The sequence below is a fragment of the Phasianus colchicus genome, chromosome 3, assembly GCF_987193195.1.
Source record: "Phasianus colchicus chromosome 3, bPhaCol1.hap1.1, whole genome shotgun sequence".
Classification (NCBI taxonomy): domain Eukaryota; kingdom Metazoa; phylum Chordata; class Aves; order Galliformes; family Phasianidae; genus Phasianus; species Phasianus colchicus.
The window spans coordinates 30,118,854-30,134,636 of NC_143438.1; the positions used below are offsets into that span (position 1 = coordinate 30,118,854).

A 15,783-nucleotide genomic window follows, 5' to 3' on the forward strand; every position below is an offset into this window, starting at 1 on the left:
TCTACTAGGCAGTATTACTGCACCATTGGCAGGTCAAGGGAAGTGATTCTTGCCCTTTGCTTGGCACTTGTGAGACTATGCCTGGAGATGTGCCTGTCCTTGTCTTCTTCTGTACTGACATAAAAGCAAAAGTCTGAGAAAATCTCATGAAGGGACATGAGAGTGGTTCAGGTGACATGCAAAGAAAGGCCAAGGAATTGAGTTTTTTTGGCTTGATGAAAAGGTTACAGAAGGATCTAATTTCAGTATTCAGTTACGACATAAACGAGCTCTACACTTTTTCTGAGGGTGTACAGGGACTGCCTGAAAGGTTGTAAATGAGTTGTAGCTAATGAACAAGATAGGAATGAAAATTTATCTGCCATTTCTAAACCACTACTGACATCTAGTTTCCAAGAAAAATATTAGCAGTTATGTTAGCACTGAAACTTAGAAAATAGATCAGACTATTTACAATGCTACAAATTCAGTTATTTGAATGATCTGGATAGAAAAGTCCCAAATCCATAGATTTTGGTAATAAAAATATGTGCATTTAATTCCATTCCACATTTGAGAATGTGTCTTCTCACTGGAAAGCACTGACATCATATCATCTCAGACATTTCTATGTCTGTGTCTGTGCTGTCAAGCTAAATCATGAATTGCTCATTAAGGGCTGACTTCTTGATTGTCCAAGCATATTAACATGCACTCATGTGACCTTATGGGTGCTGGCTCCTTAAATAGGAAATCTTGGACTTGATTTGGCAGGTGCTGATTCATGTTTAAGTCTTACTCTCTCAGACAAGTGATATGTAATTGGTCTAACTTCATAGAATCATAGAATGGCTTGGGTTGGAAGGAACTATAACGATCACCTAGTTCCAACACCCCTGCTGTAGGCAGGGTTGCTGCCCACTAGATCAGGCTGCCCAGGGCTATAGCAAACCCAGTCTTTAACACCTCCAAGGCTGGGGTATCTACAGCATCTCTGGACATTTTGTTCCAGTGCCTCACCACCCACTGAGGAAAATATTTCACCCTTTTAGTTTAAAGCCACTCACCCTTGTCCTATCACTATCAGATTGTGTAAAAAGTTTGTCTCCCCTGTTTAAAAGCTTTCTCCATGGCTACAATAAGGCCTCCCTGGAGCCTTCTCTCCTTCAAGCTAAATAAACCCAACCCCTTCAACCTTTCTTCATAGGTGAAGTACTCCAGCCCTTTGATCATTTTCATGGACTTCCTCTGGATCTACTCCAACAGCTCCACATCTTTCTTGTACTGGGGGTCTCAAGTCTGGATGGAGAACTCCAGATAAAGCCTCACAAGGGCAGAATAGAGGGGGGCAATGACCCTCCCCTCCCTACTGACCACCCCTCTTTTGATGCAGCCCAGGATACTGTTGGCTTTCTGGGCTGCAAGAGCACAGTGCTGGCTCATGTCCAGCTTTTTGTCCATCAAGATCAGAGTCCTTCTCTGCAGGGCTGCTCTCAGTGAGTTCTGCCAATCTGTTCTCTCACATCTGGGATTGCTTCAATCCAAGTGTAACTTCTTTTACTTGAATTTGTTGAACCTCATTATTTAACCTCATTATTTTTTTGTGGGCCCACTTTTCAAGCCTCTGGATGGCATCTCTTCTTTCTATCGTATAAGCTGCACCACTCAGCTTGCTGTCATCAGCCAGCTTGCTTGAGCTGCTCTGCTTTGCAGTGTTCCAAAGATGCTGGAGTGCTACAAAAGACTTTGAGTCTCCTTCCCCTCACACTGGCTCCAGTTCTGACCAGACATCAGTGCCAAGGAAGATATGACACAGCACACTGTCTCTGTCAGCCGGAAAATGGGAAATGTCAGATGCCTTCAGGCAGCCAGTTTCCCAGAATTGCTACAGCACCCTCCCTTTCATACCCTGCTTTCAAACTTTTCTGCCTCCCGCCCATTACTTCACAAGAAAAAATGAAAGTCCCTCTTTCATAGAGATGAGGGGCATTTTCTCTAAATGGGCAGCAGCTGTGGTCAGATGTGACAGGATGGGAGAACTATCCAGTGATGAAGCATATTGTGGCCTGGACCAACACCAGATAATGTCAGCATGAGTGTTCACCACATTATAAGCTGTACAAGTCTGAATAAACACAGACTTTTTATTGCATTTATAGCTGACTCCGATACAGAACTGGTTTTTCATTACCACTCTGAGACGATGTTTTGAGTCAGATATGACAAAATGATACCACAGAGAACAAGTACAGCTGATGACCATACCACTAACAACTATGAGTAAAACTGAGACACGTTAGAGTCATGTTGCTGAGGATATTGCAAAAGCAACCCAAGAACTCTGTATCTCGCACAGGCTTCCTTCCTGCATACCCTTTCCTTATTTATTGTTCTTTGCTCAAAGAGCAGGCTCAGAAAGACAGTTTTAGGATGAACAGATAAATATCCCTGGGAAACAGCCATCTATCAACCACAGGTGTGCTTTTATTGCAAGGAAGACAGGAGCTGGCAGGCGATTTCATCCATGGACCCCCAGGCATTTGGGGAAAGTGTGACTACTGAAGTCATTGATATTTTTGGCAGCGTAACTGATGATTGGCATGTAGAATATATGGGTGATGGCTCTTCACACCTACATAGTAGACGCTAGTAGCAGACTTTACTATCTCTGCCTACTCATTGTTCAGTACAAAGTTGGGGTTAAGCATCCCCCAGAAGAAAAAATGTCTTCTCTTTTTGGTATGAGACTGGAAAAAATGTTTAGCCCTCTGCCAGGTGGTACGCCTTCGCCTATTACAGAAGATGCAGCTCATTCTCAGGTGAATGCAGAGCCTATTGTTCAAAGTATCACTGACCTTCTGAGCAAGCTGCATTTTGTGGAAATGGCTCTGTGTGGTCACTGATCATCTAGGATAAACAGGTTCTCATTTACAGTGACTACTGAAGGACCACACTGACATACAAGTTAATCTGAGGTGCTTAAATGATAGGAGAGTAACCTTGTATAGCTGGACAACCTATCATGCTATTTGGATTCAAATGAAGCCAGACAAGTAACATAAACCCTGCAGTGTTGATTTGTACTTAAGTGTGTGAAAGTACAAACCAAGTTGTACATGTACATCACTCAGCAAATGCGAATAGCACGGTATGTAGACACAGCCTAGAGCACTACTCCACAGTCCTGTGCAGGGTCATTTATGAGATCAGACAAGTCTGGACAAGGGTTTATCCAGCCGGGTCTTGAAAATCTGCAAGAATAGAAACCACACAACCTTATTGGGCAAACTGATCAACTGACTGACCACGGTGAGGGAAGGGCAAAAAAAAAGAAGCTTTTCTATATATTTCTAGTTAGAATCTTCAATTTCAGTTTATGATCATTGTCTGACAGCCTCTCGTCGTGCATATCCATGAAAAGCCTGGTTCCATTTTCTCAGTAATCTCTTTGTAAGTACTGGAAAGTTGCCATTAGGTTCCCCCCAAAGCCTTATCCAAGTCTAGTTCCCTCAGTCTCTCCTTTTGGGTTCTGTGCTCTAACCATCATAGCAGCCTCCTGCTGGACTTGCTCAAGTTTGCAAACATTTTTCCTGAACTAGGGGAGATCAAAACTGAATGCATTACTCTAGATGTGGTTTGATGAGTGCCAAGTAAAGGTGAATAAGCTCTTCTCTCAACCCTCTGGCTACAGTATGCTGGCAGTTACCATATTCAAAAACCATGAGCTGAGCATACAGAATAACGAAAAAAAAAATACAGTGTTTACTTCCTACAGCTGAATGATCTCAGAGCAATGTGTCCTCTGCTGGGTCACAAATGTGAACTAGCCCATTCCTTTTTATTTAAAATAAAACTTAAATTTGCATTTTCCAAAATTTCAAAGAACATTCTACACCTACTATCTCAATACATCATTAAGTTTTCCTTTTGTTTGCAAAGATAGCACTATTTATTGTTAGGAATGTGCTTTATTACTGTGACTAAGAGCTATATATACTCTAGGGCACATATTAATGATCCATTAATATATTGCTCAGACGTTTAAAATTACTCAGCCTAATGTTTCATGCCTTCCTGCACACCTGAGTTAATACATACCCTGAAGTGCTTTCTTGCCGAGTTACAGCACTCTCTTTTCTAAGGAAAACTGGGACTTGACTGCACCCATATATTAATCACAGTGTATGTTTTCATAGTATGACTTCACTTAGAAGTGTAATGATGAAGATGCTGGATCTACATAGCTGTTCTGGCTGAATGCCTGACACAGGAAACAGGGAAGGTTTTCAGCAGATGTCTTTACATCTCCACCACAGAGAGCTAAAGAAATAATAGAAATGCTAGGGATAAATTTTTTGATTGTGCAATCTATCTTACTGTATAAAAAATGGGAATCCCTTGCTGGACCATATATACGTATCTCTGTAAGTGGTTGCTGTTAATCTCTTCAGCAACAAATAACTGCTGCATTTCATAAATTACATTAAAAGGTGAAGTGCTTTGTGGCAGGAACTCATTATTCACCCCAAGATTTTTGGCTCCAGTGGGCAGCTCCTGTAGCTGACTTGAATGGGCTTCTTCCTTCTATTTAAGCTTTCTTTTGTTCTCTGACTGCAGGACTTCAAGTTGATTCTCTCCCTTTATTTCTCCAGTTTCTGTCAGGGATTTACCTTCTTGTTATACAGTTAACAAATATGTTTGATGTTTCTGAAGGAATGACTCAGATGAATCACCATCACTCAATCAGGAATTACTTTACAGCTATGTTTCAGAGTCTTCACTTTTTGTTCCTTTGTCTATCCTTACTGGGATATGCAACCAGGATGGTTTCCATAGATTTAGGATGGAGGTGCACAAGCATACTGTAACAGACAGAAAAGTATTTAAAGTGTGAAACTCCAGAAACTGTTATACTGAGATATATTAAAGACCCTGGATGTTCTGAATGCTCAGAACAGTAAAACAGAACTAGTAAGTCTGTGATATATTTTTAAGATCCAGGCAGCAGCAACTGGTGTGCTGACTGACACAAATTCTCAGGCAGGAAACAAGATTAGAGAAAGCCCATTCCTCCTTTAAAATCACCATATCTCCTGAATGGGACAATTTGAGAGAAAAAAAAAGCTACAAAAAGATAAAAATGACAAAACACCTCATACAGGGCAAGGTATGTTCTCTGTTCTGAAGCAAGATCTGGTTTCAGTTTATGTTTATAGCAAGGAGTCACCAGGCAGAAGAGGAAAGTATTGAATAAGTGTCTGGACCATCTTAAATTTGTACACGGCTGATCAACTATGTCTCCTAAACAACTATACACAGATTGTTTTACTGCTCTATGTAATGAAGTCAAATAAGGGTTCCTAAATAATTCCAGTGAAGCACAGAATATTCCCAAAGCTAAATAAATCATCCAGGACTTCAAGATAAAATGGCTTATAAAGGTGATAGCTGTCTGGGGGGAATACCTGAGTGGAGTGCCCTCAAGGAAGCAATCAAAGTTAAAATTGATTCTGAAACTAAGACATGTTCATATCATCAAACCATGAAATGAGATACTTGGGCTCTGTGAACAGCAAAGTAGTCAGGTGGTATCCATATTTATTTTATATAGCATATATTTATGGAATGCAGTGGTACAGCGCTGCTCTATAGAGCAATCTCATGGAATCCTCCAGACTTCACTGGAGCTCAATGACTTCAGCTGCATCTTCCAAAAGAAGATCACAGAATCACAGAACCACAGAATGGCCAGGGTTGGAAGGGACCTCAAGGACCATGAATCTCCAACCTCCCTGCCACATGCAGGGCCACCAACCTCCTCATGTAATGCTAGACCAAAGATGATTGATTGATTGATTGATTGATATAGCATAACCTGGTTTGGATCAGCTAAATTGTGCTAAAAAAAATCTTGACAAAAGGATGTGCACGCATTATAAAATTCAAAAGACAGATTATGAACAAAGGCAAACAGAAAAGTCTGCCCCAGGTATAGGCAAAGTACTATTCCAAGTAATATGTGCAAATGGAGTGTCTGAGGCGTGCCAGGCTCTCTCTGCCATGGGACAGAAGGGAAGAAGTGAAAAGACAGCTGGGACAGAGAGCCTGCAGAAGAAAATTTGTTAATTCCCACTGCTAAAAGAATAGAAGAAGTGGTGCCTGCTGCTTTGTGAGGGGCCCTCTGCTTCTTCAGCAGCACCACAGAACACTCAAGGGCAGGCTATTTTTGTGATAGTGGCAGAAGTACTGCAGGTAACTGGGCTATGACCATTTTGTTGCTCTGGGCACTCTTTCAACCAATGCAAACTGCATTCTTTGCCCAGTCCTTCAGCTTCGTCTGGCTTCCCTATCTTCATCCTGCAATCTAATTCTTCCTTTTCTTTTCAGCTTCAGAGAAAAACACTTTAACCCATATTACCTTATCTTTTAGTTTTCTACCTTTAAAAAACACTTGTTGATAAGTCTTGGGGCAGTTTCATTTTGATCATGGCTCCAAGAGTATCGAGAGCTAAGCCCAGCCACATTTCCTGAAGGGCAAATCCAAGGAATAGAGATCAGTGTTCTGATGATAAACTGAGGTGATTTGGGCAGATGATGTGCACAAGTACAGGCTTGTGCCTGGGAATGATTGCTTTTGGGAGAGTACTCTAGCACAGTCAAGACATTATGTGTCCCAGCATCTTGGCAAAGCAAACTCTTCTCTTTGAACTGACTGGATGACTGAAATGCTCAGGTATTTGGAAAACAAACAAACAAAGAAAAAACAAGATGCAGTGATGTGGACTGGTACTTTTTCGATTCTTTTATTTTTTTCCACAATGCACCATCAGCTCTCCTAGTGCTTTAACACTCCCTGTGATTCTCTCAAGGTAACAGAACTCAAAACTTAGATGTCCTTGGGTGAGAGAAAATGAAAAACATAAAATCTACTTCATTTAGAAATAAAACAATTACTAACTATAGTTATGTTATTATATTATATATATATAATATATATCTAAATAATACAATATCTGTATCTTAGTGTGAATAAGTTTTATTTATAAATAGCACATTCTGTGAGGATGCAGTAGAGCCTCTAGGTAGCTTCAGTCTGAAAGTTAATTACAGCTTTGAAGTATCTGGAGATTTCAGTTCTCTTGTTCTACAAAAATATCAACTAAGTAATTTTTCCACAGCCATTATCTTAAACTTGCATTGGATTCACCCCACAAGGAGCAGGAGAACACAGCTGGCTACCACCAATCCATGGTGATCAAACAAAAGGGAAACAGAGCATAATTTTATTCTTAGGAACAGAGGAAATGTGTTTTTACAGTTTGAACACAGGAATGGGTGAAAGAAAACATCTATTTGCAAGTCTGCCCCTGTGGACACAGGTGAACTTTCCAAAGGCAGGTGAATAATTCATGCACTGTTTCTGAATTAAAGCTGAGATTTTCAAAACTCCACAGCAAACCAACCTGTGAATACTGCCTGTCTGAGATTCACTTTACTTTGTGTAAATCTCATGGTAAATTTCCATGCACTGAGTGGATAAGCATGGCTTTCAAAATTAGATTACTGATGCAAGCATTTATGATTACAAATTTAATATGTGCTATAAAGATTTATGAGGAAACTAAAATCTCAGTTTTGCTGTACAGTACAAGTTATATTATGAACAGATTATAAATCACTCCCTTCGCATTTAAATATATTCATTCACAGAATAAATATCTATCTCTGGGGATTCATTCCTGTTTGTTTTTTCTTATCTTTCCTGCTTTAACTTCTAAATTTTACAGTTTGTTGCCAAGCACTTTTTAAACCAGTCTTGTAGGTGAGAAAAATGCTTCTTGTTCCACAGTCATCCAAACGTTTTCCCATTAATGTCAGAATACGTGCCTCTCAAAAGCCATATTTGAATGATAGGTACTAAATTACCATTCATATTTCATTTTTCTAATGCATGCACTTCTGTTTGCTCTGTACTGATTTTACTTCACTGGCCAGTTCTACTTGACCAGAGTGTCCTCTGCTGTACATTCCAAAAATAGCAGTGTATTAGAATTTCTTCCATTCTTGGTGATCAAAATGAAGTAAACTGAGAGAAAATGAGGCTAATTGGAGATCTCTAAAGATCATCACTTACCTTTCTCTCTCAAGCACATTTCTTTAAAATTCCTTCTAGTTACCACAGATACATCTATTTTTTTGTGAACAGAATTCACGTGAAAACCTCCTAACATTCCCCATTCACCATTCACAAATGTTTAATTTTTTTGTTGTTTGAAATGGAATATTTCACCAAGAACGAGTATTAGGAAAAAGTAATCATCTGGGACATCGTCTGAATGTTAGACATGAGATATAGAGAAAATTTTGTTAAATTTTAAAGTATGGGGTTTTTTTGTTTGTTTTTTAACTAGCTTTCTGCTGTTTAGTGATGACAAACTGGATGTGTGAAAGGAACATTCTGTTTAAAGAGTGGATGTCCCAATAGTAAGTTATATGCACGTTAAACATGTATGAGCTTAAATGCATTACTGCTCTTTCTGAGAAGAAATCTTTCCTAATATCCAACCTGAACCTCTCCTGGTGCAACTTAAGGCCATTACCTCTCGTTCCATCACTGTTAACAGGGAGAAGAGCCTGACCCCCACCTCACACCTCATCACAACCTCCCATCAGGTTATTGTAGAGAGTGGTAAGGTCTCCCCTGAGCCTCCTCTTCTCCAGACTCAACAATCCCAGTTCCCTCAGCAGCTCCCCATAAGACATGCTCCAGACTCTTCAGAGCTTCATTGCCCTTATCTGGACATGCTCCAGGGCCTCAATATCTTCCTTGTAGTGAAGGGTCCAAAGCTGAGCACAGTAATCAAGGTGCAGCTCACCAGTCAAGAGTACAGAGGGATGATCACTTCCCTGCTCCTGCTGGCAACACTGTTTCTGATACAAGCTAGGATGTAATTGGTATTCTTGGCCACATGGAAACAACGGTTCCATTGGAACCTGGAAACAGCTGGCTCACATTCAGCTGGCTGTTGACTAACACCCCAGATCCTTTTCCCCCAGATAGCTTTCCAACTGCTCTGCCCCAAGCCTGTTGCAATGCATGGGATCATTATGGCTGAAGTGCAGGACTCGGCACTTGGTCTTGTTAAAGCTCACACATTTGGACTCAGCCCATTGATCCAGCCTGTCCAAATCCCTGTTGGGCCTTCCTACACTCAGGCAAATCAACGCTTCCTCCCAACCTGGTATCACCCCACATACTGACTAAGGGTGCACTCAAACTCCTTGTCCATGTCATCAATAAAGATATTAGACAGGACTGGCCCCAATACCAACCCCCCAGTGGAACACCACTAGTGATTGGTTGTCCGCTGCGTTTGGATAGTGGAATCCCATCAGAAGACAGTTAATGCCAGAGACTTATACAAACAAAATAAAACAGCACACACACAAGAAAGAAGCCACAAAATTTTAAAGAGTGAGGCCAGACTGATTTGTGAAGGCTGCAGTGCAAACACGTAATGCTATGCACCCTGAAGAGCTTCTTAACCTGCGAGGGGAAAGCAGCTGGTATGCCTGGGGTGCCTCGGGCCTTATTCGTGTCAGTTTTTTGTTATTTCCCAGAACCACAAGAAGACCCTCCCAACTTTTTTTTTTTTCTTCTTTGCTTTCCACACGTCACAGCCCTCAGGCCTTGTCAGAGCATCCCTCTAAAAGAGACACTCGGCCAGGAAAGAAACCCAGCCCCGCCGGAGAAAGCGAACGCCCGGGGGGAGCGGTGGTCGCGCACCGAAGCTGCGCGAAACGCACCGTCGGCCATCGCGCTCCGAGAGGGGCGGGAACCGCACAGCGCCCACCCCCATCAGCCGCCTTTCGGGCCTCTGCCGGAAGTGAGGGAAGAAGGAGAAGGGAGGCGGAGCCGGGCGGCTCTCCGGGAGGTTCGTTCGCCGCCATTTTGCAGCGCCGGCCCGTTGGACCGCGCGGAAGTGGCGGCCGGCGAGGCGGGAAGGGACGGGGCTCGGCCGGCTCCTCCCCCGCTGGGGCGGAGAGGCGGGGACTGAGCGGGGCCGGGCCGCGCCGCAGCCGCGCTGGTGGGGGTGGCAGGGCCGAGCGGGGCTCGGAATGTCGGCGTTCTCGGAGGCGGCGCTGGAGCGGAAGCTGTCGGAGCTCAGCAACTCGCAGCAGAGCGTGCAGACCCTGAGCCTGTGGCTCATCCATCACCGCAAGCACTCGGCGCTCATCGTCAGCGTGTGGGAACGGGAGCTGCGGAAAGGTGAGGCTCCGCTGCGGGGTGGGGCCTCCCCCGGGGAGGCGGCTGTGGAAGGAGCGGCCCGGCCTCGGGGCGCGGCTGCCTGGGGAGGGGGTCGGGCTGCGTGGGCCCTCGAGCCCGGGATGGAGGCAGGGGGAGAGAAAGGGCGGGCCCGGGAGTCTGGGAGAGCGGAGCTGCAGGGGCGGGTGCGAGCCCCGGGGTGTCAGAGTGCTGGGAGGTGCTGTTCCTCTCTTTTTTCCTCCCCTCCCTCTCCTCCTCCCTCCCTCCCTCGGCGAGTTGTTTCTTAGGAGGCCGATGGTTGGCTTCCTCCTCTTACAGAGCGATAGAAGGCAGTGAGAAAAGGGAAAAAAGGTGGTATGCGAGGGCTTTAAATACTGGTAGTTAAGGTTCTTCCAAGATGCCAGGTCTTGGGTAGTCTTTCATCATTAATAACGCTGGTAACTACTATCTCTTTGTCCCCTTACGCCAGCAACTATTCATGTCGGGCAGATGAAGATGGATGTAGCAGTTTAATGTGTCCTAAAGGATACTTTATTGCCAGGTGGATAGTATTGATGCTAACCTAATAGGCGTGTTTATTTCTTTTAACTGTATTAAATATTTGGTGTCCAGCGTGCAGCCTTAGTTACTTAAATGGTTTTCCTTTTAACAGCAAAGAGCTTTGAGTTCTTTCTGAGGTTGAAATGAAAAAATGGCATGGGAGGCCATTGACCCTCCTAGAAAATAACTTTATCTTGATTCCTTTAAATATAAGTAAGTCACTTGCAAGGAATTTGCCTGGCTTTAGAAAATGTTACTGTCTTCAAATAGCTCCCTTTGGATTCTGTTATTATATAGGTCTTTAAGGGGAAAAGTAAGTGGATAGGTTTTCAAGTGAAGAGGAAAAATAAAGCAAAGTCACTATAGAACTTAAGGAAGAGAAACTACTACCTTAGTTTCGAGTGTCTAAGAGGGCTGATTGACCCGCAGAAATGATGTGCATTAGAATACAAAGAGTGGCTGGTTCATCATTACTTCTCATTTAGAGCACATAACTTCATAACAAACTAACTGAACTGCCCTTAAAATAATATCTTGACTATGCAGCAGTACTTAACTTTGGAATATAGTATGGAAATAGATTCCTGTCAGTTCTGTAGGTTTTCAGATGGCTACTGTATTTTTATTTAAAATAGGCTTTTCTGATGAAATGTTGCTTTTTTGAGGTTTTAAGCCTGCTTTTTTTTTTTTCTGTCATGTTATGGATATCTTAATCCATAAATTGGATTGAGTCTGTTACAAATGAATTCCTGAAAAGAAATGCATATTTGCTGGTATATTTCATCTTATAGAGGGGAAAAAAAAAACAAACATTTTCAGTGTATGGCTCTTTGGAAGTATTTTCTTCATGTTCTGTAATAAATGAATGGCTCTTACATTTTCAAGGGGGTCTAGAGAAACAGTTTCAATGTCTGGTGCTCTAAAAGATATCAAAAAGGTGCCTTAAACTAATTGGCATTCAGCTAGAGGTTTCATTGTTTGTCTTGATAGTATGCACAGTACTAGCTCATAAAATGCTCAGCTCTCAACTTCAGTATTAGTATATTTTTCCTGTTACACTATTTGTGTGATTGGAGAAACAAAATGCTCAAAACATGACTAAATGCTTAGAGATGTCATTAAGAGGCAAAGATAATGATCTTCTTAAAGCAAAGTATTCCCGTGAGCTCTTTTCTTAGCTTTCAGTATCTGGCTTCTACTTCTAAGTCTGTTTTGAAGATGTAGGTCAAGAGCTTCAGAGACACGTAGCTGCTATGAGGGCTGCTCCAAAAGCAGTGCCTCCAGTTGCATTATGTTGGCCCACAATGTCAGAGGTGGATGTTGATAGTATGGCAGTAGAGGTTGAACCTTTCCACCAATATTCTGTTAAACTTTATTGCTGTGTGACACATGGCAGCAGAGGGACAGTCTGAAAAAATGGTGTCTGAAATGGAAGTGCATGAAGCAAAGACTTATCCTTGTGTTCTTCCATGTAGACAGAATTGCACCTACTGACATACTGCTGAACATTGATGGAGACCAACCAGTAGGTGTGAGCACAGTGAGGCAGGGGGTGGTACATTTCAGCAGTGGCAACAGTGATGTGAAAGACAAGCCACACACAGCTGTCACAGCACAAAATGAAGAGCATCTTGATTAGCTCATCCATGCAAATCAGCAGATTACGACCAGGGAACTGGAATATCAGCTTCAATGTGTTAGAGGTGGCCATATTGGAATATTGTGAAGCTTGTGTCTGGTGGGTCCTGTGAATGCTCAGTTTCCTAGATTGCATCATCAGTGGTGAGGTCATGTGGTGTCACCTCCGTGAGCTGGAGTCAAAATGGCAATCGATGGTGACGCATGAATTCCACATCAAAGAAAAAGTTCAAGATGCAGCTCTTAGCAGGTAAAGTGATTTGTACCATTTTTGGGGGGATAGGAAAGATGTGATCCTTTTGGATTTCATGGAACCTGGACAAACTATCAACTCTGACTGCTACATTGTGATGCTATTTAAGGGGGAAGACACCAACTTCTAGAGTCTGGCCAGAGGAGAAGACAACCTTTTACTTGCAACCAGTTTGAAGACTGTGGAGCATGTTGCCAGTCTTGGCTGGACTGTCCTGTCACACCCACTATATCATCTGGATTTGGTGCCTTCTGACCTGCATCTATTTGGGCTAATGAAACTTGGGTTGCATATGGAGAACATTCCTAGCAATGACACCATCATAGCAGCTGTAAAACAGTGGGTCACCTCCACTGGTGCAGATTTTTACAAGTGTGGCACACTTTGCTGGCAAAAGTGCATAGCTAATGGTGATGGCTGTGTTGAAAAATAGTGTTTTGTAGCTGAAAGTTTTCTCTGTCAGTTACTGTGTTTTATCTATCTGTTGCAGTTAATAAAATAAATAGGAGGCATTACTTTTGAAGCAACCTACATATAGTTATTTTTATCTTCCCTTTGCTGTAGTGTCATTCAGTTTTTGCTGCTTCAAAGCACAATTTTTCTCATGATTTCTTTGGAAACTAGCCCTCAGGGGTGTGTGAAAAGCATGTCATAACCTAACTCTGGCAGGAGAAAGCTCCTTTCAAGGTCCTGGTCATCTTCTGTGTCATTAGGCTGTATGTAAAGTGCTTCTTTCATATGTTGCTCTGTCAACTCGTGAAGCTAGCTTGGCTAAAGCATCACGAAGTTGAGTGCTGGCAGTGATGCCATGAGTAATTTTGATGCTCCTGACTTGCCCATTCTTCAAATCATAGAAATGTGATTTCTGTCCTATCAGAGTAAATCGGGCTCTATTTGGGGAATGTGAACACAAATAATTGGTATTGTCTGTCACTATTGCTAGCCTGTTTTTTTCCTGGATGTAGAAGTTAGATCTTGCCTTTTTGGAATTTTATTTCCTTCAGTTGTGTCACCTTTTTTTAAATTATTGCTCCCTTCTCCAGACCTTTCTTCAAGTCTGTCTCCTTTCAGGCTGGAGAAAGATTATGCTACAGTATTGCACAGTTGACTGTGTTGAACAGAATACAGTGCATTTCTTATTTTTTCCAGATGCTTTCATTTTGGTTAAAAGTCCTTGTTTCAGATGAGATTGCTTGAACTTCTTTAAGGTATTCATTCAAACAAGTACTAGGTTCATCATTCTTTCATTCCTAAACATTTGGTGCTAATTTTTTTACTTTCAAAATAGTTGCTGCCTTTACATCATGTTGCAGTGGAGGTGAAGAGAGAGCATTTCTAATGTGCATGTAACTTAGGCAACGCAGATGCTGGGCAACATAAAACTGTAGTTTCTTTCTGTTTACCTGGATACTTGATAATCTTCAGGCCCTGTTCTAGGGTGTCTTCACAGGTCTGTACAACTTCCTATAGAAGTTTTATGTATTTATTTACTGGCTGTTTGTGTTCTACAGAAATATTGGTAACTGTGGATTGTCAGAGACTCCTAGTAACTTTTGCAAGAATATGCAAGTAAAGGATCTTCATTAAATTATAGATAGAAGAAATCATAGAATCATAGAATTGCTCAGGTTGGAAAAGACCTTAAAGGTCATCAAGTCCAACCACAACCTAACCATACTACCCTAACTCTAATACCCCTCCACTAAATCATGTCCCTGAGCACCACATCCAAACAAAACACATGCAGGGATGGTGACTCAACCACCTCCCTGGGGAGCCTATTCCAGTGCTTAACAACCCTTTCTGTAAAGAAGTTTTTCCTGATGTCCAATCTGAAGTTACCGTGGCACAACTTGAGGCCACTCCTCATCCTGTCACCAGTGAGAAGGGACCAACCCCGCTCTTGCTGTACGCAATTTTCAGATACTTGAAGAGAGCAGTAAGGCCTCCCCTCAGCCTCCTCTTCCCCAGTTTCTAAGGCCTTAATGTAGGAGGTGGGGCATACTGTTTAATGGCTGACTTCTAATGTATGCTAATGAAAGTAACTTTGTCACTTTAGAATGAAGCTGTGGCAGAGCTGCTGCCCAGCCTGAGATATTAAGTACTCCTGATTCTTCATCTGCTCAGAACTACTCAGGTGTGACTGTGGGTACAGTGTGTTTTAGCACAGGCGTGCCCAACCTTCTTGCTTCCCTGGACCATATTGAATGAAGAGAATTAGGCTGCATATGAAATATATGATATAATTAATGTATATAATGTATATGGTTGGACTGGATGATCTTGGTGTTTCTGTGATTGTGTGATACAAGTAACAGAACTTTCAGTTTTTGTATTTATTATTAAAAGATAACAAAAAAAAGGGCAACAAAAAACATAAAACCTGGTGAGTTGGACATGCATATTTTAGTGTGTATAGTGTTTTTTTCTTTTCAGTTATGCAATATACTAGCTGTCTTATTTTTGTGGTTAATGGAGGATTGATCCTTTAGTTCATTGATGAATAAAATAATAAGAGTATGCACCAAATGTGTTTGACTTTAATTACAACTGTTACAACAAAGATTTTTCCTATTTTGACAGAAAGCAGGGGTCTTTAGTGACAACAGAGTAGCTTGTTTTCTTCTCTGCTAGTGGTTAAACTTTTTGTTTAATTTTTGTTAGAGGTTTCATGCACCATGTGGCTTTCCTGTGCTCAAGATGTAACAAAAACAGTAATTTATTTCTAAATAGGTAAATTCCTTAATGGAAAGCTAGTGCCCATGCAAATGGTACTGAGGATAGTATCCCAACTTTAGGCTTTTGGCTGTTAGCACTGGATTACTCTGATCATGAGTCTGAATTGTTCTGAATTTCATTTTTGATTTATGTAGTAAACATATTGATGAGGATACTTTTTCAGTACTGCATTTCTGACATGTCTTACTGATGTCAAAATCTATTATGCAGTTTGGATTTCTATTCTAGATTAATTTTGTCCCCTATACCTCACCACCCCCACTGTAAAAGATTTTTTTTCCTTATGTCCAACCTAAATCTACCCTCTTTTAAGCTCGAAGTCGTCTCTCCTTGTTCTGTCACCACAGACCCTGCTGAAGAGTGTGTC

General features: G+C 41.9%; 1 protein-coding gene across 2 annotated transcripts in view; it reads left to right on the forward strand.

Annotated features, from left to right (window-relative positions):
• The first annotated feature begins 9,738 nt into the window (after positions 1-9,738).
• The window catches only part of RPRD1A (regulation of nuclear pre-mRNA domain containing 1A), a 43,077-nt gene continuing 37,032 nt past the window's right edge, over positions 9,739-15,783 (forward strand). Inside the window, exon 1 of one of the 2 annotated variants that reach the window (XM_090137201.1) lies at positions 9,739-10,249. In XM_090137201.1, the coding sequence (XP_089993327.1) occupies positions 10,099-10,249 (151 nt within the window). In that variant the 5' untranslated portion in view covers positions 9,739-10,098. The remainder of the gene's footprint in view (positions 10,250-15,783) is intronic. The other variant, XM_031589154.2, reaches the window with a different exon arrangement.